This window comes from Cryptomeria japonica, chromosome 10 (assembly GCF_030272615.1).
Source record: "Cryptomeria japonica chromosome 10, Sugi_1.0, whole genome shotgun sequence".
NCBI classification, from domain to species: Eukaryota; Viridiplantae; Streptophyta; class Pinopsida; order Cupressales; family Cupressaceae; genus Cryptomeria; species Cryptomeria japonica.
The window spans coordinates 610,520,743-610,548,320 of NC_081414.1; the positions used below are offsets into that span (position 1 = coordinate 610,520,743).

Consider the following 27,578-nt stretch of genomic DNA (forward strand, 5'->3'; position numbering starts at 1 on the left):
GGGATATCTTCATCTTTCTTAGGAAGTGGAATGTCAGTGGGATTTAAAAGGACATTGTGTTCATGATGTCGAAGGGGATCATTTGGGATAGGATGGACTAGGACATCTTGATCTTGCTTAGGGAATGGAGTGTCAATAGGACTTTGGATAGGATGGACAAGAATAGGGGAATCATCATGAGTGTCTGGGAAGATGGGTTCCTGGTCAACAATTTGATGGAATGGTAAGGTTTTAGGATCTTGTTCTTCGTGCTTTGAATCATCCTCTTGACATAGGGTTGGACTCTGAATATGTGTGTGGGATTCTGGCAAGGAATCAGTACTTTGACATGAGGGAGATGGACTTTGAATGGGACTCTCTAAAAGAGAAGCATCTAGTGGCATTAAATCTTGCATTTCCAAACAGTACAAGGGATTTGTATAAAGATATAGATTTGCATGTATTTTTGTTGTAGACAGCCCTTGGGAGGATGCATTATTTGATGTATCATTTGATGAGGATAATATGGGAGGTTCTTGCAAATTTTCAAAAGGTGTAGGAATAGATTCCACTGGAAAGTCAATTTTCTTATGGGGGGATGAGCCATTTCTAGACATAGGTGCATGATTTTGATCCTTCTCAGAAAAATCAGAAAAATCACTTAGGACTCTCTTTAAGAGCTTTGTAATGGAGTCATTTTTCTTTGGAGATGCATTTGAATCCTTGCGAGATTTTGACATGGTTGGGTTTTGATTTCGGACTTGTTTGAAAGGGATTTGGTTTTGATTTGGTGTTATATTTTGATTTTGGATTGGGTGCTGGTCAATTTGATTTGACATGTTTGAAATTTGGCTTGATGTGTGTTGCAACTTTTTTTCTTGAACTTTTGGTTGTATTTGTTGATACTGCGTTTGTTTTTTATACTTGACAGTTGGTTGGACCAATTGTTGACATTGTGTGATTGGTTGAGGATATTGTTGAAACTGCACGATCGATTGTATTGGTTGTGATGAATACTAAGAGGGGGGGGTGAGTTGGTATACCAAAAAATACTAAACTCAAACACTTTAACCGTTTGGCAATAAACCAGTAAAATAGTTTTGCAAACACATCGGTTAATACACATGCAAACCAAACAGCAAATAAGGCATTCACCCACAGAAGCACAATCACCATAACACAAGAGATTTTGATGTGGAAACTCAAATGGGAAAAACCACGGTGAGATGAAACTCACAAGTAACTATCTGCAGAATAGTAACCAAACCGGTTAAGGTCATACAATGTTCTTTACCAGAACAGATCTTGTTAGGAATCTCAATCTCTGTTAGGAGATAAGTTCGATTAAAGACTATCTTGTGAAAGGGTTTCAAATCCACAGATGTGAATCACCTTGTTAGAGGATTTACAAAGGCTTTTCCAAGCCTACCCGGTTAAGGGTTTCAGACTTGTCGAAGATGTAAGTAATCAACAAGTGAATGATCTAAAAGTTAGCACAGTATGCTTGGTTAGATCCTTGATAGCTCATTGTTAATGCATTCATGCATTACTTCAGTCTTTAGTAAAATCCACAGTCCGTTATAGCACACAAACTTTATCTTCTCTGTTAAGATCACACATACAAGAACTCATCAACCACCAAAAACCCTAACAGCTGCTCAACATTTTTTTTAAACCCTAGACATGATGTCCTTAAAAGGAATCTGATTTCATGTCGGTCCAATAGGATTACATTGCAAGTTCCTAGGTTCATTGCATCTAGACACATTTGGTAACACGACACAAAATCACCATCAAAGTGTCAGTGGATGGTAACTCATCACAAAAATATACCGGTTGGTAACTTATCACAGAGTATTACCAGTTTATACAACTTTACCGATTATCGGTTTGACAGAAAATGAAGACTAGGAAAATGATAACTGCCGCTTTTAGTTCCTTTGCTTTGTTCTGCTTGAGATCCTCGAACCGCTTGAGGTCTTTATGCCGCTTGAGATCAGTAAACACTTTCTGCAAAACACCGATAGTCTAAAGACTACAACATAATACTGGTTTGGAACAAATACCGGTTGAGCATAATTCATACATTCAAAAAGTGATCTCGTAGCAAGCGTGTGTCCATCAATGACAATCACAACATAATCGTCCAAAATGCCAACAATCTCCCCCTTTGGCATTGATGGCAACACTTAGGAAAAATTTTGACATCTAAGTGTTTTACAAAAATAATATGTCACAATCAAAATTACTCTCCCTAAGCATATACACTATCCCTTTTGCAGAGAATACAATGTATACTACTTCCTTACAGAGATAAACATGAGAGTATACATAGCATGCATCAAAATTTTAAATACCAGAATACTTCTTACCCTTTGCCAACAATGACAAAATACAGCTGAATAACCCCTGTTTCTATTAGCTGAATAAATGTTTATGACAATAAAGAGTGATACTTGTCAAAAACAGATTTAAAGTCCTGCATAAGTTGCTTCATGGATAAGGACCATGACTCAAGCAATGAGGTAGCAACCTCACTCTCCGTTTGCATCTGAGATACATGTTCCTCCATGGTGTCCAAGGTACTCATCTCTTGAGTAACCGTCAAGGCATCCAGATTGAGATAGCATTTCTGAAGTATTTGCAGTGTTGGTAGTAGAACCAGTTGTAGTTCCTGCAAATCCCTGGTCCGATTGCTGATCTCCAAATCAATTCTTGCAACCTAAAGTTGAAACCAGTGAACGGTTTGCCAATAAGCGGTAAAGGAATCATATTGCGTCTTGAAGGTACTTATGAATGTCTACAAATCAGTTTGCAGTTTGTCTTTCTGAGCAAGCACATCATCATAGAATAGATGGGGTTGACATATCTTACTGAGCAGTAATTTCCCCTCATCCATTGCATCTTTGATGTCTTTCTGTGCTTTCTGAAGTTCTGACCGAAGCTCATTCAGTTTCTTCACCAAGGTAGTGTTCAGAGCCTTTTGATGCTTCTTTTGTGCACTGGCTTCAGCAACTTCTTCCAGACTTTCTACCTAGTCCTCCACCACTGTGCATAAGAGTTTCAGTTGGGCCAGAGAGGAGTCGGTACTAGGGAGGTTGGTACCAAGTATCAAACCAGTAAGAGTGTCCACCGCAACTTGGATCACGTCTTGCTCCTTCTTCCTCCTTATCACCTCTAGGCGTTCTTGAGCAAGCTTAATGCTTTGTAGCAACTCTGATTCGTTTGTAGATTGGAGGTCAATGGGACTGGTAATGTTAGCCAATTTGGCTTGACTACCAGTTGCCTTTGGGGTCTCCACTTGACTGCTCTGTGCCGCTTCCTCCTTCTAATTCGCTCTTAGCTTGTCCTCTTCTGCCTTCTTTTTCTCCTCTTCCTCTGTCTTCCTTTTTCTCCTCTTCTTTTTGCTTCTCTTCGTCTTCATCCTTCTTCTTCTTCTCCTCTTCCTGCTTCCTCTTCTCCTCTTCCTGTTTCTTTTCTTCTTCTTTCTGTTTCTCTTCTTCTTTCTTTTCCGCTTCCTTCTTCTTCTTCTCTTCCTCTTGTCTTTTATTCTCCTCTTCTTTTCTCTTGTCCTCTTCCTGTTTCCTCTTTTCTTCTTCTTTTCTCTTTTCCTCTTCATCTGTCTGTTTCTTTTCTTCTGCTTCCTGTTGCTTCTTTTCTTCCTCTACCTGTTTTTCCTGTCCTGCCGCTTCTAATGGTGTATCAGGGGTAACATTTTCACCGTTCAAGGCATCAACATCAATGGGGTCCATTTGCTCGGTGACCTGTTCTCCCTCACTGTTGTACACCTCATTCGGTTTAGCAATTTCCGGTTCTTGTTCAGCTTCATGTTGGCTTCAGCCACTTGGTGCAACCTTAGAGCGGATTGAGCAAGGGAGTGGGTATCTTTTACCACTTCCGGGACTTTTCCTTCTAGCAACATGAGTCTCCTTCTTCTCATGAAAAAGAGGCCCTTATATCTTTCCACCACTTCATAAAGTTCTGATATAGGCACATCAGGAAAGTATTGTGCAAATACTTCCTCTCTTATTTCCTGTTCCTTCTCTATGTCAATGTACCACTTGTTATCTAAAGAATTATATAAAGAATCAGGTGTCTCAAATTTAATTTTTGATGGCCACCAATCATTAATACATAAATAATTAATGACTTCCTGTTCAACTTCTTCCTTTTCATCATCATTAAAATCATTAAAGCACTCTTTCAAATCACCAAGCATTTTTCTTCTAATATTCTTAATAGTGCTTTGACAATGTGTCAAAGGTTTGTAAGAGGAAATATCAATATTTACCGATGCAGATGTTGCTGGTTCATTCTTTGTCTTTTTCCTCGTTTGCCTAGTCTTCTTAGGCTGTTTTTCAGACACAGTTTCCTCTGAGTCCGATGTGTTGTCTTTTGTCTTTCGCTTTCTCTCAAAGACTTTGGCAGGTGCAGCTTCCGATTTCTTCTTTGCTGGTAACCGCTTGGTCACTTTGGGACTTGCTACAGTAACCGATGTCGATACTAAAAGCACTGCCTTTCCCTTCTTTACTGAAGGTTCTTCAACCGGTGTAACCCTTTCCAAATAGGTGTCAGTTCTCTTTGCCTTTGGATCAAGGAGCAAGGCGAGTAGGGTAGAGGCATACCCATCTAGCATGTCATACATTACCTCATATCCCATGGGTTCCACTTCTTCCTGTCTAGGCTCAACAGCCTCCATTATGCACTCATCTACTTTGATGATGAAGTAGATGTCCTCTTCATATTTCTTAACAATATCATCGAATATTCTCACCCTTTGGCTCATCTTGCGTTTGAACTCATCAAAGTATTTGTTCAGGACTTCAGGGCAACCGGTTCCAACCGCTTAAAGACTTTCCCTGATTTGCTTTGTAACTGGTTGGTCAACAAACCATTGAATATCACCCACTCCTAGAAACTAGCCTTGAAAGTAGAAGAACAATCCAACCAATAGCTGTCCAAATTTGAATCTCAAAGCATTGTCTTGTTTTATTGACTTTAGGTTCACCAGGAGTTGCCTTTGCATACAGGTGCATAAATCAAATGATGCATCTTCCATAATCATCCTGTAACCAGCATTTACCGCTGCAGCAGAGACAGAGTTGATCCTGCTAGCATAAAATGTCTGGTAACCTATCACCATACAGGCATACTTGACCAGATCATCCTTGATGGTATTGATGGTCATTCCCCGTTGGTCGCTCACAAAACCGGTGAGCTTGGTCATTTCAGTCTTGCTAATATTCCTTAGGGCTGGCACTTCCCCACTGTTACAGAAACCGTTGTCAACATGAATCGCTTCCGGTGTGATGTCATGCGTCCGCTCTAAGTACATTTTATCACCGTGCACTCTGCTCAAAATGATGCAGATGTGATCATCTGAAAACTCTTCAAGGAAATAAATTGCATTATGAAGGTTCTTCTTTTCCAATATGTTAAATTCCGGTTTGATCTTCTTGTCTTTTCCGCAGAATAAGCTTAATTGAGAATGGATCATCAGAGATCCTAAGTCTTCAATTTTACAATCAATATAGTCTGAAATACCTTCCTTCACTATAACACCAGCGGGTATTTGAGATAGGGCATTATATTTTACCTTCCGTTGAATGAAGTCTACTAAATCAACAGGTGTACTAGAGCTAGAGTGTGATGCGGAAGCCATGATAAATAGAGAAATTTGAAAAATACCTTCGTAAATCAAAATTTAGGGCTTGCAAATTCCGCTTAGTTACTCTCTGCTTTAGTTGCTAGTTTACCACTTTGAGTTCTGCACTTGACCCATTGATGATATCTTCATATTCTTTTTCAAGGTTTTGAAATTTCTTCGAATCACAATCCAAATTGCTTTTCGTCGCTCTGTGCTTGAAAACTTCTTTGCTCGAAAACTGATAAGTGAAAATGACTTGAAAATCCCTTTTTAAGTGAATTCTTCACCTACCATAATAAATGCTCCACTATTAGGGCGTAAACCCTAATTTTCCTTTTACCATTTTCGGTCTTCTGCCAATTGGCAGGTATCTGATACCGATTAAGGTCTTTTACCGATGTAAACCGGGGGTTCAAAAAATTTCACCGATTGTTCCCCCTAAGCTTTTTTGTTGCTTAGTTTGCCGGTTCAATGACTTCCACACTAGGTGCAGAAACCGGTTCATCTTGAGACACTTCCTCTGGCTTCTTCTTCCAGGTTTTCTTCATATCTACTTGAACAGTTTCAACATCAATCTTTCCTTCTGAAGTGACTGGTATATCATCCAATATGTTCTTTCTCGTTCTGCAGAATCTTGCTGTATGACCCGGTTTGTTGCAATGATAGCAAATCATTCCAGGTGCTCTCCAAGGTCCATTGTTCATGTTTCCATTCTTCCTTCTGCATGTTGCAGCAATGTGATCGCTACCATGACAGATCAAACAGGTTGCTCTCCATCCGGTTGTCGCTTGATAGCCACTGCTTCCTAACTGATGATTATAGGTATTAAACCGGTTTGGGTTCCGGTTCCCAGAGGGTTCAGGAAAAACTCCTTGACTCCTTTGAGGATACCTTCTGGTGTTGTGCATGACAGACCTGCATTCAAATGCTCTATGCCCAAACTTGTTGCATGCATAGCAATTACCATTGAATCTATTGGGTCTAGGCTTATCGTTTAGAAAATAAGGAAAATTATTGTAAGTCTTACTTCTACATACATTAGCAGTGTGTCCTTCCTTGAGACAATTAAAGCAAACAAGTTTGAACTTTTGCTTACCTTTATCCTTTGGTGCCGATTGTTTCTTTGATGCTCCATCTTTTGTTCCAGAGGTCTCACCTTCCTCATAATCAGAGAAACCAAGTCCATTAGTATTCTTTACCGGTTTAGCTGATTCAAGCTTTTGCTCTAGCTTAACTGTGCTCTTATTGAATTTGGCAAGTATTTCCTTTGACTCAGTGAGTTCTTTGGAAATAGCAGCATTGGATTCCTTTAAGGTTGCATTCTCAAAAACAGCCATGTGTAGTTCACCTTGCATTTCTTCCTTTTCCACTTTACTTTCATGAAGATGAGCGGTAAGTGCACTGATTTCTTGCTTCAGCTTGGAGATCTCATGATCTTTGTCTTTCACCAAATCTTTAGCTTTCCTCCGGTTCTCAAGCTCTTGACACATCCTGATAGTCAGTCCTTCAAGTTCCCTTCTTAGGTTGGCATTGGACTCATTCAGTTTTTCAACTTCTTGAATTAGGGCTTCCATATCCGCTTCATCAGAAGAACTGTTTTCAGTTAGCTCCATCAGTTTTTTAGCATGCTCTCTTCTTTTTGCCTGAGAGGCCTTATATTTGACTTTAAGTTTATCATAGGTTTGCTCAGTCTGAGTGAGTCGATGAGTAAGTTCCCTCACAGTGTATTCCCCCATATCTCTTTCCAAGTGATTAGACTTGTAGAAAGGTTGGCTCTGATACCAATTGATGAATACTAAGAGGGGGGGGTGAATTAGTATACCAAAAAATACTAAACTCAAACACTTTAACAGTTTGGCAGTAAACCGATAAAACAGTTTTGCAAACACACCGGTTAATACACATGCAAACCAAACAACAAATAAGGCATTCACCCATAGAAGCACAATCACCATAACACGAGATTTTGACGTGGAAACCCAAATGGGAAAAACCATGGTGAGATGAAACTCACAAGTAACTATCTGTAGAATAGTAACCAGACCGGTTAAGGTCAGACTAGTTAAGGTCATACAATGTTCTTTACCAGAACAGATTCTGTTAGGAATCTCAATCTCTGTTAGGAGATAAGTCCGATTAAAGACTACCTTGTGAGAGGATTTCAGATCCACGGATGTGAATCACCTTGTTAGAGGATTTACAAAGGCTTTGCCAAGCCTACCCGGTTAAGGGTTTCAGACTTGTCGAAGATGTAAGTAATCAACAAGTGAATGATCTAAAAGTTAGCACAGTATGTTTGGTTAGATCCTTGATAGCTCATTGTTAATGCATTCCAGCATTACTTCAGTCTTTAGTAAAATCCACAGTTTGTTACAACACAGAAACTTTATCTTCTCTGTTAAGATCGCACATACAAGAACTCATCAACCACCAAAAACCCTCACAGCTGCTCAACATTTTTTTTTAAACCCTAGACATGATGTCCTTAAAAGGAATCTGATTGCATGTTCGTCCAATAGGATTACATTGCAAGTTCCTAGGTTCATTGCATCTAGACACATTTGGTAACACGACACAAAATCACCGTCAAAGTGTCGGTGGATGGTAACTCATCACAAAAATATACCGGTTGGTAACTTATCACAGAGTATTACCGGTTTATACAACTTTACCGATTACCGGTTTGACAAAAAATGAAAACTGGGAAAATGATAACTGTCGCTTTTAGTTCCTTTGCTCCGTTCCGCTTGAGATCCTCGAACCGCTTGAGGTCTTCATGTCGCTTGAGATCGGTAAACACTTTCTGCAAAACACCGATAGTCTAAAGACTACAACATAATTCCGGTTTGGAACAAATACCGGTTGAGCATAATTCATACATTCCAAAAGTGATCTCATAGCAAGAATGTGTCCATCAATGACAATCACAACATAATCGTCAAAAATGCCAACATGTTGGACCATTAGATGTGTTTGTTGGATCATTGGTTGTGTTAGTTTGAAGTGTTAGCTTGAAATGTTGGACCATTAGTTGTTGATTCATCATTTGATTGAACGAAGTTTGATCAAATAAAGTTTGACTTGGAATTTGGTTGAACAAGGCTTGATTTGGGGCTTGGTTCAAGTTTGTGCTTGTTGCTTGAAATTGTTTCATCATCTCTATTTGTGCAAGGAGAGAAGGTATATCTGATCGTTCGATGAGAGCTTTTATGTCAATGAGCTCAATATTTGGATTTGGGCCTTGAAATTTTCGAAATAGTTTGGACGTTTGGGACCGAACCTTTTCATGGTTTTTCACTTTTTGTTCCAAGATCTTTTTTTCTCAAGCTAGTTTTTCCTCTAGTTGTCATATTTGGACACTTGTTTCGTCATAAAAAGTTTGATCAATGTTGCCTTGTTGTTGGGTTGGATAGAATTGTGATTTCCTTGGATCAAAACTTGATTGCACTGTGTTATTCATTGGACCAATCATTGGTTGATATGTCAAACTTTGTTGCATCATAAGATCTTGGAATCTTGTTTCAATGGGCATGTCACTATGCAATGTTTTTTGGATTTTTGACTTTTTGAAATGATAGTGATATGCAACTAAGTGCAATGATAATGCAACTTATGTTTTTGTTGTTTTGGAATTTTTGGAATGACAAGGGTATGCAACTAAGTGCAACCTAGATGATTGGCAATGCAACTTATGTTTTTGGTCTTTTTGAAGATTTTTGGAATGACAAGGGTATGCAACCAAATGCAACCTAGATGATTGACAATGCAACTTATGTTTTTGGTCTTTTAAATTTTGAAATGACAATGATATGCAACTAAATGCAACCTTAGCAAATGATAATGCAAACTAGGGTGAAAGTGCAACCTATGTTTTTTTTTGTTTTTTTTTTAAGATTTGGACAAACTTTTGGAATATAAAGCTAAAGACCCAACCATGGGAAATTAAAATGAAGTCAAGACCTTAGAAGGACAAAAGGACAAATGACAAAGTGACAATGTCTCACCTATACGCTTGAATACTAAGCTAGGTTTGACAAATGATGTTGATAAAAGGACAAATTTTTGACAAGGTCAAGACTTCCTAACAACTTAGGGTTTAGTCTAAATTTTTTATTTTTGGAGTTTGACAAAACCTAATTTTTGAGACTAAATGCAAAGAGGACAATGATTAATGACCAACACCTAAGGTATGAACCTATGATATGAAATGATCTCAAAATCTAAGGATATGACATGATATGACAAAATCAAGCTAAGATAAGACTAGGGTTTATGACAATGCAATGATAAGAATACGTGAGGACCAATGACTTAAAATATGCAAAATGCAACTTAAGCCAAGACCCAATTTTGGGATAATGATAATGCAATGAAGACTTAGGAAAATGACTCTAAACCTAAGTGCAAGAGGGAATAATAATAATGCTATGAGTGTAATATGAATGTTTTACTTGAGACCTAGGTTTGATCTATGCAAGAGCTAACCTAAGTGACATGAATTTTGAAACAAGGATTTCTAATGTTTTGACAAGCCATGTTCAAATGTTGGATGAATACTTAGACAAAATTTGGACCTTTGTTTGAACCTTGTTTTGAATTGGAACTTGTGTTTGACTTGTTGGGAATTTGTTTGAACTTTGATAACCAAGGTTGTTTATGACCACTTGTGAGAATTGTTTTGATTCACCTTTTGGGAAACATAGAAGACAAAATGTTTGTTAGACTTTGACACAAAACAATCATTCACCTTCATAACATTTCCTGAGGCTGGCAAGGACAATATCTGTTGAATCCTCTTACCATAAAATACCACATTCAACCGAATAGTTAGAAGCTTGGTAGCACCGGCTCCCCTCCACAACACTCACTTCTACGAGCATACCAAGCTTTGAATTCAAGGGGCATCACTTCCCAAAAAATTACTCTTTAATTGAGGGGTGCATGAGGTTTTTTCTGCATGCGCGTATCACAACACCTGAGTCAACAAATAGAGGGATTTTGGTCTATAAACACAAGAGGTTTTAGTCAAGACATCCGTTCGGGTGGGTATAGATCCAGAAAATTTAATCGTCGCTATGCCATTCCAGCACCCGTTGCTTACAACTTTCGTTGCAAACACAATTATTTAGAGTGGTTTGGAAGAGCTTGGTCTTAGCCCGTCACCACTTGGGTCGTTCCCTCTCACCGAGCCTTAAGGGCTTCTCGGGAGGCAGACCCTCTTCTAAGGGTAAAAACACACAAGCAAAATGAAACAAAACATAACATACATGGTATTCATTAACCCTTAGAAAAATTGAAGTGTGCAACTATTCTAAAAATCACAAGCACTCAGTTTTGATAAGATTCTTTGACCACGTTCTGCACCAAATGCATTAGTAATTTGCACTTTATACTTTGACTTGTGTTTGCCAAAAAGCTATCAACAATGTTAGAGATTCAAGAACTATAAATCACCATCATAATTAATCCACCCACATTGTGATTCTTTGACCTCATAGATTAATCTATGTGAAACTTGTCCAATTTACCACCCTAGATTAATCTAGAGGAATGTTGCACGACTGCAAGATTAATTTACCATCCTAGGTTAGTCTAAATAAAAGTTGCATGAATGCAAGATTAATTCACCATCCTAAATTAATCTATGTGAAAGTTGCATGAATGCAAGATTAACTCACCAACCTAAATTAATCTATGTGAAAGTTGCATGAATGCATGAATAATTCACCATCCTAGATTAATCTATGTGAAAGTTGCACAAATGCATGATTAATTCACCATCCTACATTAATCTATGTGAAAGTTGCATGAATGTTCTTGAAATTTTTGTCTTTTTAGAACAGCAAAATTAAAAACACCATAACTTTCTCAATTCTTATCCAAATTACAAACCGTAATAATTTTCGTGTAGAATTAATTTTGGGGACGACAAAGAGGACGGTTTTAGAAAAAAAATAATTGCAATTTCTCCACAAAAAATCTGCAATTTCACAAAACCTTAAAAAAAAAAAAATTAGATCCAAGCATGTTCACGTTGGGTTCACCAAAAAAATGTAACTAAGAAATCGAAATAAAGCATCAAAAGCAATGACATTAGGCAACCACAAACCTAGTTGCAAATGAAATTAACTCCTATCACATTCAATGAAAGAATTGAAGATAAGATGCAAACCAAACAAAATCTCCTTCAATTGACCTCCATTGTTTCTCTTTTTCCTCCAAATGTGTTGTGGATCTCACTTGCAAATTGCAAGTGTGATAGAAGCAATATGATAGCAAAATCGCCATCATGAGGATACTTGAGACGTGGTTGTTGAAAATGAGTAATGAGAGCTCAATTTATAGAAAAATTGAGGATTAATTGGATGACTAAGATTGAAAAGATTTTTGGTTAAATGGACAAACCTGACTGATAGAAGAAAGCAAATGAAAATATATTATGAAAATATATAATAAAATCTTTAATTATCTTCTCATAAATACCAAATTAGCAAGTTGAAAATATCAGAAAGATTTTAATAATTAAAAATTATTAAATATCTTCATTCGAAAAGATAAATAGAAGAATTGAAAATAAATAAAATATCCTCTCACAAAAAGCAGATTTTTGAAGATGTATACCTCGTTTTTTAATTTAAAATTAAGATTAATGAGAAATTGCCAAAAAGATAACTTTTGAAAATCAAGGAAAGATATTAGTTTCCAAATTCAAAAATTAGGAGGATTTTATGAATATTTTCATATAAGAAGATAAAATAGAAGAATGAAAAATTAAGAAAAGAAGGAAATAAAGATGAATTAATAAATAAAATTTATTAATTATCCTTATTTTGGAGGAAGATAAATATAATAAATTAATAAAAATAATTTATTAATTTATTGCTCATATTTATGAATTAGTTAAATTAAATAAAATGAATTTATTTAATTAATGGACAAAGGGGACAAATAAATAAAATATGAAATTAATTTATTTAAGACTTAGAAGAATTGTTAGTAAAAGAGGGTTTAATTAATTAATTAAACCTAAGAGGCACTATGGGCATGATATGTTAAAAAAATAGGAGAAAAAGATGTTGACCATTTTTTAGTGTCTACAGTCTTAAATATCAGAGTCTAAAAAACTGTGTCTATCATATCTCAAGTGTTCAAAAGTGTTCAAAAGTTTGGTGACCAAATATAAAATCCACTTTTCTAGATCCAAAGTTCTCAGAAACCAGCACCTATATCAAGATTAACTTCGCAGAGAAGGGCCAAGATCAATATTGGAAGAATAAATATCATGACAAAATCGTGTAACTCCAGATTACTGTAAAATAAGCAAAACTTTCTTAAAAACTGGAACAAGTGTAAAATAGAGTTATTTAGTCAATATCGATGGACCATAAATGGTAATAAACCACACTCATTTTGCAGTTCAACGTTTGGTATTTGATAAGTTTCCCTTCTAAGGACCTCCTATGCTAAAAAGAATGAGGTTAGATATTGTTGGCATGTTTTACACCTATTAGACGTTAGATTTTAATTGTATATGTACTTCATTCTTATTAAAGTGCACCGACAGCAAGCACCAAGGATTGTATTCCCATTCAGTTTAGATATTTTTATAAATTATTAGTTTTCTTCTATGTTACCCGGTGTGTCCCCGGTTTTTTCCAGCCGTCCCCATCCAGGGACTTCCCAGAGATGGGACTCCTAGGGGACGTCCCCATAAATTCTGCATATTGACAGTGAGTTTTGACAATGAATTCTATAAGCAATTTGACTTCGACTCTCAATGTAACACAAATTTGGCATAAGAACTTTGCTAGTTCAACATGTGAAGGTTCTATAATGTATATGTGCATACTTTATCCATGTTTTGATATGAATATTTTAAATTTTTCTCTATATATTAATTTTTCCTATTTTTGATATAGCCGTCCCCAAAATTGGAAAAAAAAAATGTCCCAGAAACACGTACCCCTGTCCCGGAAACTTGGGGTAACATAGGTTTTCTTGCTAGTTGAATTCAAAAACTTAGTTTTCATCAACTGTAATCAGATACTAGAGAACTGTTCCAACCAGTGATTCTTCAACCTACATGTCTAGAAATACTAAGTTAGTAGATCATAACTTGTAATCTGGGTTATGAAACAAAAACGAAAATAATTAGATAAGCAATACTACAGAAGATCCATAGATGTTGGGTGTGGAAGAAATCAATTGCAGTTCAGATAGTTTATATTCCTAGCAATGCAGGTGCACCCACCCAAGGGACTTAAATTCAATCAATTTCATCCAAGTGCCATATAAGACAATCTAAAAGACAAGAGCGGGCTAGAAATGTCATTTTAATACTTTCTACTCTAACAGATTGACATTGGGTGCTATTGTCTCATGGCCAACTTCAGCTAGTATAAGTATTATATCTGTGAAACTGCATGAATAGCTTCATTCACATTAATATTATGAGCATGTCTCATTTAAATGAGCTTATAGCTAATACAATTGTTAATACGTTGTACTAACCAGCAGAACTTGCTGTCTTTGCTTAGTCAAGATTTCCTTTTCTATACTGTCACTCTGTTCAAATTTCAGCATCTTTTGACACAATTATGTCATAAATTTTGTGCATTAGATTCAACACAAAAAATATTATTATGCATCCAAAAGATCACACAAAAATTAATTTAATCTATTTTCTTACAAGGCCCTCCTCGAAGAGATGAAACATAATTACCACCATACCCTTTTGACTAAATTAAAAGCCATATGATTAAAATTCTAGCAGTATAATGAAGAACTCTAAAGAAAAATAGATCTCTCTTTAGAAAGCCACGACGGAAAGAAGTGAGAATCCCTTAACATGATCACGGTGGGCAATGTTGATTGAATATATTACTCTCTAACAAAAGGTAATTTACACACATATTTCAAAATGCGGATAGAAAGCGATTTATAGAAAATATGCCGCTTTACTCCAAAGGTAAATGCTATTATGCTAACAAATTGGCTTTTCTATTTTTTGCTATTTCCAAATTATCTCAATCTTCAAGATGCAAATGGAATCAAAACTGTAGGTTTAATTGAATGATGGTTAAAGTACCTTGTCAACTGCAAATTGTCTGCTTTATACAGATAATGACAGGCAAATTAATACTATATCTCAACCATTCTCTGGTGTACTTTAGCCTTTTCAGCATCAATGATGGAAAGAATAAGATTTACTGTTTTTTCAAGCTGCCCTTCTGCATTCACTACTACATAATCAAATTCTGTCATACGGTTAACCTCCTCTCTGGAAGTAGAAATGCGTACTATAAGTTTTTCCATTGTTTCTGTCTTCCTGTCAATAAGTCTCTTGACAAGAGATACCTCACTTTCTGCAACAAGAAATATGTACACAGCACCATTACCAAGAATTGATCTCAATGTAGCTGCTCCTTGTACATCCACTCTTAGAACAATATCATTTCCCATGGACATGAAATCTCGTATCTGCAACAAAAAAGTTGCAAGGACACAGTACCTCAGGATACACACAAATGGCCTTAATCAAAAGTTGTATTATATGCAAGGTACCAATGATGCAATCTGCAAAATTACAGTAAACTTGTATCTTAAGTCCAGAACAAGTATGCAAATGTAAAACAGATTTTCTGGCTTAAACTCTGTAATTTTTTCATCAACGTTTCGGATCATACTATATGATCCATCATCAGGATGAAACATAGAGAGCACAGATATCATCTACACTGTTCTCCATACATCATCTCTGCTCTCTATGTTTCATCCTGATGATGGATCATGTAGTATGATCCGAAACATTGATGATAAAGAAATTGCACAGAGTTTAAGCCAGAAAATCTGTTATACATCTCCATGGACTGTGGAAACTACATGACTATGTATGCAAGATGCTATTTATTTGCAATCATTTGTACACAGATATCAGCTAACAATTTCCATGGCAATAACAATTGGACTTGCATTCAGGCTCTGCATTTCTAAACTTCAGGGCCCTTTAAGGGCTCTTTTTCCTTTCATTGAAGAGCTGAAGGGAAAATAACTTTCATAAGAAATTCAAGACACTTTTTCAACTCTTCAACCCTGAAGAAAGAAAGGGGTCACCAAACATCTAAAACAAAGACAAGCTGAAAATATTCCCTTCAGACCCAAAAATCAAAATCACATATGGTGGAAAGTTAGCCTACATGGTATGCTATAAAAAGTTGCCTCGAGTTTTCTAACTCACACAGAGGCGTAAAGACTCTAAAAAGTCCCTTGTCCAAATGCTAGATCCCATAGCCATTGTAGTTGAAAATAGGTAAGTGGAATAGAAGAGATAAATGGAGCATGAGACTAAGGAGAAAACAAGGTTGAGAGCAAGCTTATAAGCATCAATGCATTCCGACAGCAACCGGGGGTAGAAAACTTCATCAATAGGATCTACAAGCCTACTAAAGCAAATAAAATTATGGTATCATTTATTTGATTAAAAAAGCATCGTCTCAGAATTGCTTTGAAAACCATAAAAATGCATCATGCTGATAATTCAATTAAATATTTAAAGCTTAATTGTGTTAAATGCTTTCACAATTTTAATATCATTCCTTGCTAAAGTTGAAATAACCTAGGAAAGGCTAATCTTAATTTTATTTTATTTCTTCCTGGAAGCCAATGGTATGCTTCATTTCCTACAATATTTTCTTACCCATTATGTTAACAGTTACAAATTACGATACTTCAAAGATTGAATCTACATAAAATTAAAAATACCATAGATAATGAGAGCACTAAGGTGATTGAGTAGCTTAGCTAAAGGAAACCTTTAGATGGAAAGATTCAAGTAATCAAATCCAAAACGCTCTCTCTATACATAATAAATTATTTATTAAGTCCAAAAAGAATAACGATATAACAAAACAAAAAACTAGCATGAAGCTTGGGGCCTGTCAATTATAATATACATGCAAGTGTTTATAATGAGGCAAGGGCTGTGTGGCATGTAGCCTTCACCTACTTTGTCCTCCCACAAGCATGATTTTGGGCATTTATCTCCAGATGTCTCTGCATAGGCAATATAATTATGGAGGCACCTTAAACTTAGGCTTTTAATCTTTTGTGCACCTTATGTGCGATGTGGTTTGATTGCAGAACATGTCAGGAAATAGAAGTGGTATGTGGGTTCTAATGAAAAGTGGCCTCCAGTAAGGATATTACTGCTTTCATCCAATATTTATCTCCTTCCTCTTAACGTTGCTTCTCTACCACCATTTGATGTGACAGTGTGGTATTATGAAGTAGAGAATATGTAGGCTTTACACATAAATGATAACCAGATCCAAATTTGGGATTTCATAGATGGAGGCACAGATGCAAGAGGAGTTTTAACTTTTAATTATTTGAAGGCTCTGATTGTAGTTCCATCCCATTGTCTTCACCATGGAATTTGTTGCAAGAAAGAATTGTTGGTTTTATCATAAAAAAGAGCATTTTTGCAGTTCAAAGGTCACCACGTGGAAACTTTACTAAAAGAAGCTGATTCCTTTGTGGGTAAGTTTTAAGTAATCATGCTCAATGGGATTGTAGTGCTTGTGCTCAGATCCAAAAGGTATTCTTAGATGGTGCTGTGCTGGGAGACCTCAGGAAGATGTATGAACAGCCAGCTGCTCTCACATGAATGTAGCTTTCAACCTGTGGTCCTTAATGAGGAGAAACCAATAGGGGGTTTTACTCTTGCTTCCTGCACACCCTCAACAGCCTCGTATGCCACTGCTGGGAGCACACATGGCTGCAGCCAGTGGGTAATGGTAAAGAGGACAGCGGGAGGGGATGGATGTATATTCCAAACCTGTTACCAAATCAGAATTAAATCGGGTATAGGTATATGGGTACTGTATGCTGATACGGCAACAATATTGAAGGTTGGGAACAATCTAAGTACATTCATACAAAAAATATATTAAAAGCATAAATATATATTGTTTTATTTAATTTGTACTGTTTATTAATTTCATATTTATCATAAAATTTATACTAATTTATATTAAAATACAGTTATAAATTTAATAGTATGATAAAAATATGTTATGATATTGATCAATATTAAATTTACATCATGATAAAAATAATATACATCCTAACAGTATATTTTTTTTTGATCGGTAAATTGCTATTTTATTTATTATTAAAAAAGTAGGCTATTACAGCAGCATCATTACACCCATCGCTCTGTGGAGAGAAACCAGATTCCAAAAAAACCAGACATTGCACCACACCCCCATGACCGTCAAAAACGCCGTACTACCATTCTCAGCGGCAGACCAAAAATCTAAATGTAACCCCCTTTCAAAAAATAACCTTACTATCCACTGCCCGCAGTAATTACAGAGACCAGACTAAACGTCCATACATCCCAGTGAAACGATTTCCACTCAAAAATGGAGAAATCCACAGCCATTTGCAAAAATCCAGACCCTAGCTGTATATCAATCTAAACTTTATACACATTAACAAGGAAATCCCCTATTCACAGAGAAAAACAAAAAACTACCATATCGAAGACGTATCCTTGTACCCAAAAAAGAGGAAAATTTGCCTTCTTGACTGTAGGGAGCCGAAGCAGGAGCACACCACCACCTCCCGCAACCACAAGCCGCTAATGCCTACGTGCTCGTCCACGTCAGCGCCTAGCTCGGCCATGACCAGCATTTGCATCCCTACCACCAGCATTTGCCATTGGAACCAAAACACCACCACCCGCGGCCAGCCTCTGTCGCAATAGATTCTTCAAGGAATCCCACGCAAGCACCGCCTCCGCCCTTTGTTCAACTTGATTGAAACCCATTGGCCACCGCATAAAGGGAACCAACTCATGAAGGTTTGCCATCCTTTGATCAGCAAAGCACTCACTAAAATCAAACCTAGCCCCTAGAATGGCCCATTCAAGAATTGAATTGAGACCCACCAACCACTCATCATCCAAGATAGCCCGCACAACCCATTCCACATTTTCCGGGGAGTCACCCAATTCTAATCCCCGTGCCACCATCATAGTTACCACATCCATGTTCGAGCGAAACCTATGTTTCGTCTCCAAAAACACCTCCCCGAACAGCGATTCCATGATTTGGATGAATTCGTCATCCTTCACCTTGAACAATCGTTTCATGCGAAGTGAAGAAACCAGGCCGAAAAAAGCAGCATGCAGCTTGTCAATGTAAAGAGGGAAGTTAGCCTCCATTCTCGCCAACCACCTCAAATTGATGTCAAAGGATGAAAGGGAATGAATGCCATCACACATCCCACATGCCGTCTCATCACACACAAACACATTCCCTGCCAAATCATAAACGCTTCATAATGAAACAGAGTGCCAATTCAGAACTCCTCGATAAAAACGGTACAAAAATCCTCCACACGAGCTTCTCCAATTTCGTTGAAGCCAACCGCCCATTTTGATAGTGTCAGCCACGTCATTTGCTGACCTACGAACATGACCCACTTTGAAACCTTGGAAATCAGCCAACTCATCCCTAATAACATGTATTAATTTACTCAAGTGCCATGCCTGACAATCACCTGCAATAATAGCATTTACAATTATAAACAAATCCCCTTCAATATGAATTTTGGAAAAGCCCAAGGATTTAGCGAAGCGAATTGCCATTAAAGTTGTCATTCCTTCCGCAATATTATTAGACCCATTATCAATTCTCCGAGCTCCAAAAGCTAGAATATTACCCTTCCAATTCCGAGCCACAAATCCAATCCCTGATGGCCCCGGATTGCCTTTGGAGGCATCGTCGAAATTTATTTTAACCCATCCTTCTTCCAGTTTACACCATTCAACTTTTGCCCTACAATCAAGACTCGGATCCACCCGACTAAGCCCATTCACAGGCCTCAATTTGATACCTGGCCAAGCCCTTAGAATTTTCACATCAAAATTTGACATAATCACATTAGGAAGTAGCTTCTGAGAGACTACCACACTTGAAACCTCCTCAATAAGGTGATTGATCCAAAAAACACAATCTTTCCACCGGCTCTTGTTTGTCCTGAAAAATTCGCCTATTACGTTCCTTCCAAATCTCCCACATCATCGAAGAAGGGCATATATCCCAGATACAGGACAAAAGTGATGAATTATTCATCTTGGGCCACCCCAAGAGAAGCTGCCTTATGTTGTCAGGAAGAGGACCATGCCACCCCAGCTTAGTTTGGATCATTGACCAACACTCTTGATCAACATCACAACTTGGTAATAAGTGGTCCACAATCTCCTCATTCTTATTGCACAACACACATTTTGTAGGCCCTACAAAACCCAACCTTTTCCTCCGTTCTCCTGTCAAAATCCTTCCCCTAAAAGCAAGCCAGGCAAAGGCGCTCGCTTTGGGAAGGCAAGCATTACCCCAGCACAACCTCAACGGCCAGTCTTCATTAACTCCACTGTCAGCCAAAATCTGATATCCTGGCTTGACAGAATAAACACCACTCTTTGAACTGCACCATACCACCTTATCCGTTTTTGAAGATATCATGATTCTCCTACTATTGAATATTGTCAATATTCTTTCTCTTTGATCTAGTATAAGATTTATCCCATCCAAGGAATTCCACCTCCATTCCTGACCTAAAAGTCCCTGCCCCATTTCCACATAGTCTTGCACTCTACACCCCCATCTCTGATTGAAGATTAATTTCAAGTCAATCAAGTCCTCCCGATTTCCTAACGTCTCCAGACCATCCCATGAATCATCCTAGAACTTGGCCTTTGCTCCATCTCCTATTTTCCACGAGGTATGGTTCGTAATGACACTTCGACAGGAAAGAATAAAATTCCAAATTGCAAACCCCTTCATTGGATTTCTGATCGTAAAGATCCTCTAATTATCATTTGAATCAAGATATTTGGCCTTCAATATCTTCACCAATAACTGATCCGGATTTGAATAGATGCTCCAAACCAACTTAGCCCCCATGGCTTCATTCATTGGCTGTCAGTCCCAAAGTCCTGCACCACCTTCTCCTTTAGCTCTACAAATGCAATCCCAAGCTAAAAGAGGAATCTTATCCTACTCTCTAGCCCCGTTCCAGAAGAATTCCTCATCTTCTGACTGTTAACCTTAACTACCTTGGAGGGAATCTTCAAACACATCATAGAAAAAATTGGGATGGCCGATATCACTAATTTAAGCATTAAAATCCGCCTAGCAGAGGATAGCCAACGGCTCTTCCAACCATCCACCCTTTTCAGGCAAACATCTACTAAATCCTTCCAAAGGCTAGATTTACAAGCCCCACCAAATAAGGGGGTCCCCAAGTATTTACTAGGAAGAAGGCCCGACTTCATGTCGAGGATTCTCCCAATTTCCACCTACTTCTAAATCAGGGTGTTAAAGAAAAAAATTTCTGATTTTCTCCAATTAACACATTGCCCCGAAGCCCTTCTATAAAGACCTAAAGTTGCTCTCATGACTCTAGCTTCTCGGAAGGATGATTCCCCCATTAGTAGAGTGTCATCCGCAAATTGAAGATGTGATACTAGATCCAAACCCCTAGCAACCCTTACACCTCTCCAAACACCTTCCCTTTTTCTATCTCTAATCAAACGGCTAAGAACCTCCGCCATAGTAATAAACAGGAAAGGTGATAAGGGGTCACCTTGTCTTAGCCCTTTACCAGACTCAAAAAAACCTTGAGGGCTCCCATTAACCAAAATTGAAAAACCTAGGAGTGTTAATGCAACTTTAAACCCATTTAACCCAGTCATTACAAAAACCAAAAGCTGATAACACCTTCAAAAGAAATATTCTATTTACCTCATCATATGCTTTCTTGATATCGAGTTTAACCATCATACAGTCCGTGCGAGCACACCGAATGGAGTGAATAGCTTCATGAGCAACAATAATTCCTTCCACAATTGATCTCTGAGGAGAAAACCCACTTTGTTCTTTAGAGATGATCAATGGCAAAATCCTTTTGAACCTATTGGCCATAACTTTAGAGATGATCTTATAAATAGTATTACATAGTGAAATCGGTCTAAAGTCATCAAAAGAACAAATTTTCTCTTTTTTGGGAATGAGGGCAATAAAAGTGTTATTAAGGTCCTTCAACATATACTTCCCCATCCTGGATTCCTCCACCACGTCCCGAATGTCCATAACAAAAATGTCCCAATATTTTTGAAAAAATATAGCCAGGAAGCCATCAGGCCCAGGAGCCTCCCCCCCCCCAATTGAAAAGAGAGCTGCTTTGACTTCCTCCAAAGAGACCGCATCCATAAGCATAATGTTTTGACTTGCCGTAATATAATTAGGGATAACCGACAAAACCTCCTCCATATCACCATCTTGAATATCCGTCCCTTTGAGGAAATTAGAAAACTACTCAATAGCTCCCTTGTTGATCTCCTCCGGATCTTCCAAGATCTTGCGACCTTGACCTGTTATAGAATTTTTTTTGTTAAGGAATCACCTCGCTTTAACTGAATTATGAAAAAAAATTGTATTTCGATCCCCCTCTTTCAACCATAGTTCCCTTGACTTTTGTCTCCAATATGTTTCTTAGCTAAAATTTCAGCATACTTTTTCTTAAGCATCTTCTCCTCCTCAAATTCCATTTCAGACATACCATTTCCAATAATTTTGGAATGAAGATTTTCCAAATGCGATTCCACTGTCTCTTTCCAAGAAAATATTCTTGAAAACTTCCCTATTCCATCTCTTCAAATTTTCCTTGATATCGTGTAACCTTTTAAAGAAAATGAAAGCCTAAGAACCAGACCAAGAGTGGGGTTGAGACCACCATTGAGCAATTAGATCCCGCAAACCTTCGTGTTTCATCCACATCTTCTCGAACTTGAATGGACACCTAATCGGGACTTTATCCTCCTGGACAATCATGCTGATAGGATAGTGATCAGAGCCAGTAATGGGGAGAATCTCTGTCTCCGTAACCCAATTTCCTTTCGCCCACTCTCCACAAATGAAGAAGTGATCAAGCTTCTCAGCAATATTCAGAAACCCCGCACGCCTATTGGTCCACGTGAAATCACCTCGCTTGAAAACAATTTCCATTAATCCATTTTCAACCACAAATTCATTAAAGTCCTTTTGAGATTGTCTAGCCCATCCAAGACCCCCTTTCTTATCTGAAGGATGGAGAATAGCATTAAAATCACCCCCAATTATGAATACACTATCCTTATCCTCTGCTAATCTCCCCCCCAATTGCCGCCACAGGAGCCTTTTCCCTTCAGTACTAGAAGGCCCATACGCATTGATAATAAAAAGGGAGCAGTTAAAGATTTTGAGAAAACCCTAGCACAAAGCCAATTAACATCCTGGTGCACCATGTTTATCTCAATAGTGTTCTCATTCCATAGAATCCCTAAACCTCTAGAAGCCCCAATTGCAGCCATTAAATGTCCTTTCCATCTAAAAAACTTTTTGAAAAAAGAGTCAAAATCCTCATCATCCAATTTAGTTTCCTGTAGTAAACAAATATCTGGTCGAGTTTGATCAAGACATCTCTTGATCAAACGAATTTTGTCAGGGGCATTGCAGCCCCCGACATTCCATGAAAGGACCTTCATTGGCCCCGAGAAGAGGCATATCCTCTTCCCGATCTCAGTTTGCTTTGCCCTTTGGCACAACTTGCCATCTCTAGCTTTTCCCTAGCAGATTTTGGGCCCTCTCTTTTTCTTGCTATTCTTTACCTTAGATGAGAGGGTAGAAGTCTGTCCAAGGCATCGCTTCTCCTTAATGCCAATAAGTTCATTTAACCCAAAAGATTCCTCTTCCCCCTTATCAAAATCCAGAGTATCCGACTCCTCTGAATCGTCAGAAGACTCACCATTACCTTGTTCCGCCTCAAAGGAACTCTCCAAGTTCTGAATGGGAGATATTTGGATATCCTTGAAGATAACCTCCTCATTGTCTTTATCTGCCTCAGCTTCTTCTCTTACAGTCTCTGGGGATTGGGACCCGGCTTGAATCTGATCTTGATCAGTGAGTCCCAACTCAAAGCTTGAGTTAAACTTCTCCCCTTCTGCCTTATCTCTCACTGCAACCTTTAGTTCTTCCAGAGTCTCAACACCAGATCTTCAGTTTTCAAATTCATCCGGGTAGTTAAAGGAAATGTGATGAACTCCAACGGTAACATTCGTCCCACCAGTTTCAAAACCATTTGTCGAATTGTAGTTTAGCTGATTAACACCTTGATCTCCTTCATAAGCTATATCAACTGAAGCCATCCTGGTCTCATTTCTCCCTTGTAAGGAATTGCAACCAACCTCCAGTTCCATTATAGCATCAATGGCATCGACCCACTCCCTAGGATCATAGTTTCGCACATTTGATCCATCCCCACATTCCATTTCTTGATTCAATAAAATCTGAAGCTTTTCTTGAACCCTATCTGCTGTAAGCCCTTTCCCTTTTTCAGAAACAATACAATCCTCTGTCAAATGCCGGGAACTTTTACAAAGCTTACAATTCTCAACTACTTCTTCAAGCTCAATCTTTTGTTTCCAGATCCCCTGTTGGGAGATCAGATCAATTTCCTGTGGAATCAAGGTAATGGCCGCCAATACACACAGATTCTGGTGTACATGCTGAAGTCTTTCTTTTCCACCGCATCCTCTGCACTAATAAAGCGTCCAATCTTGTTACCAATAAGTCTTAGGGTTTCTGGGTGCTTATATTCACTTGGCAAATTATACAGCCTAATCCAAACTGGAATCTCCTCCATATTTGCCGTAAGGGGGTTGAAGTTTGGAATCCAATCCTTAATAAAGAAACCCATACCCCCCATTATGTAAGGTCCACCGTTAAGAATCTTTTGCTTCTCCTCCGCCATACTACAGATAATGAGATAAATAGAATCCATTTGGAAGTGTGTTGATAGTGAAATCTTTGCTCCAATGTTCATTACACCACTTCCTTATTCTAATATATGTCGGCCATTCACCAGCCCACTTCATAAAAAAAGCTTTTTCATACATAGAATTTACTGCCTCTTTCCATTCATCATTTTCTATATGAACTGATATAGAGCAGGTCGGGGTCAATTCACTCACCTGTTTGGAAGTATCATTTTCTTTTGCCCGCCAAAATTTCTTCTCAATCTACTTAAAGGGTTTTGGATTTTGTACCTCCTTGTGCCATCTTCTGATGAAATCTTTCTGGGGTTCTCTTAGAAACTCTAAGAGAAGAATCCTCCCAAACCCTAGCCGGAGAGTGCCAAGCTCTTTGCTGAAAACTGCTCCCATATCTTTGGGGTCTCTGCATCCCCCTACCCTCCGGAAATCTTCGAAACCCTAGCCATCCATTGCCTATTCGCAGAGCCATCTGACCGTTTGACGTTTAGAATTATATCCTAACAGTATATTAAATTCATTATGATTAGTAATTAAATATTAATTATTCTTTCATTACCTCTTTCAAATCCATACTGAAGAAAATATAAGTAATGTACGATACGTATTAAGACTTTAAATTATATATAGTCAGGTTCTGTTATATCTGCATCTTGTATCTGTTGTTGCTTTTCACACGAAATTCAGAATGTCTGTTTGCTGATCCTGCAATACCTTATCACACACGAAATCCCTGTTTGCTGTTGCTACAAGCAGTTAAACACTCAAAACCTATTATATGACTGTCATTTAAACTTTAGGGTTTTAGGACTATCATGTAGAGTTTTGGGATTGCCATTTAAGGTTTTGGATGATTTGTCCACCACTGAATCGATCATTAAATGCTGCGCAAACCCTAGAATCGCCTGAGTACACCCTTGAATGATTCCATGCAATTCTGACCACTGAAAATCAAACCCTACTCATTTCCACAATTGAATCGCAACCAAATCATATTCTGGGACGTATCATACCCAGAAATGCAGGTTTTTCCTGCCGATTCAGTAACGTAGTTCCAAACCAGTCATCTATCATATTATGACCCTACTATTAACTATCTTGGAATTTATGATTTATTGTTAGGATGGGGTGTTAATGTTTTTAAAAGTTGGAATCATCAGAAAATTCAATGAAAATCCTTGCAAGCTCTCTCTCTCCTTTTAAAATAAGACAAACATTTATAATAATGAAAAACAAAAATGTTAGAAAACCTTCCACTAATGTTCCCCCACATGGAGAGAACAGAAGCAATCCTTGACCTTGGAAACAAGAAATCAAAACACAGAAAAATTCTGTGGAGACAGCAAGCAGAAGAGAAGACATCTAAAAAGAAAACAGCATATAGGTAAGAGACATAATATTTTCAGAGTCCATATTAGCGATCACGAGTGCTTCTGGATGTTAACTGTGTGAGAGCCTTTTTGCATCAATATAGATAGACGGGAAACAAGGCTACATGATGAAGTATCATAGCAAAACCACAAGCCACAGTAGCATAGAATCGCATCATATCAGCTAACTGAATGAGTATGGTCTTCACAGCCACTCTAGAAGTCAGAAGCATTCTGTTTCCCAGGTCTGTCAATCCACTCAAAAGTGGGGGATTAAGGCTAAGCCACTAAGGGCAAAGAAGACACTGACAGAGACCTTACAATTGTTGCAAGTGAGGGGAGTGGTGTGCTGTCTTTTGTAGGATTGTGGGTTGTATCCCCTCTTATAAAGAGAATTGGCATATCTTTATAAGTTGGATCCCTATAAAGTACATCTTCAATGATATTAATATATTGTTGCTGAAACTGGTTGCAAGCAAAACAAGAGATTGCTACTAGAAGCCATGTGAAGGATAGTCTGTTGATTCGGAGGCGTTAATATGATTTTTCTTCACCCCTTTGTTAGACAATTTGTCATTGATGTCAATATTAAACATGCATATCAGACCGACTCACATTGAATTAAAGACCAAACAAATACTTACAGTTATGTCTGAGAACCAATCTTCTTTCTTCGTTTAACCTGTCTATATTGCATACAGATTTGATCTGCATTTTCTTGGGTTATGCAATCATTATAACGGAACTGTATTACAGCAGTGTTATTATATCGGAAGTTGGCAATGACTGAATCACAAGTTTCACAGGTTTCACATGGTTCATGGATCATTAATCTATATAATAGATATTGGTGTTATGTTTCTGATATTCAGTTAAGTATAGTTATAACTGTGTATAACTGTATGATCGGTTGTACTTGTTTCTTAATAACAAATCCTATTTGTATTTGATCTCAAAATAATGTAAATACATTCTATTTCTGAGATCAAAGCTTGGAGATTAATCATTGTTGTTAAAGGATCGGTTGGAACTGCCAACCAACTACCCTTCAGTTGTAACTGAAGGTAGTTGCAATTGCTTCAAACAGTTTCTAGCTGTCTTACACCTACTTATTTGATGAAAAAGAGACTCTATTTAGAAAAGCATACGAAGGAATAGATGTGGTTAGAAAGACAGAAGAAAGTGTTGTTGCTTACAATACTCAGAGAGTTATGAAGAGAAATCAGTAACCTAATTACAGAGAGTTATAATTCAGAATGCTTAAACTTATGGAGAAGACTCTGTAATCAAATTCTGTGTGGAATGAATATGTACTGCTGTTGAGAATCAGATCAAATGCAAGGTGCTAGAAGTATGCAATTTTCAAAGGAGGATTTAGGTATACAGTATTTATTCAATTTATTTGTTCTCACATATCAAAACAAGTGCTGCAAGTATATGTTATTTAATTGATTCAGATTGTAAACAAGATCAGCAGTGATACATATGCCATACCTTGCTTAATTAAGTTGTGTTAAGTTGGTGTGAACTGTTAAATATGAACCCGAATAAAAGAAATAGAACAAAGAACAGATTCTAAAACAAGAGCACAACAACACAAAACCTTATCCTGGGAAAACCCTCCACTTGAGGGTGAAAAACCCAGCCCGCAAAAATAATTCCTTTATTGAAAAACTTCAGATGATCAATGCAAATATTGAAAGCT

The 27,578-nt window shown here is 37.7% G+C and overlaps 1 protein-coding gene across 11 annotated transcripts in view; it reads right to left on the reverse strand.

Moving 5' to 3' along the window:
* Positions 1–14,483: 14,483 nt before the first annotated feature.
* The window catches only part of LOC131064821 (guanylate kinase 2, chloroplastic/mitochondrial), a 113,784-nt gene continuing 100,689 nt past the window's right edge, over positions 14,484–27,578 (reverse strand). For all 11 annotated transcript variants that reach the window (XM_057999102.2, XM_057999100.2, XM_057999099.2 and 8 more), the window contains one exon: positions 14,484–15,106. In XM_057999102.2, coding sequence (XP_057855085.1) covers positions 14,768–15,106 — 339 coding nt within the window. In that variant the 3' untranslated portion in view covers positions 14,484–14,767. The remainder of the gene's footprint in view (positions 15,107–27,578) is intronic.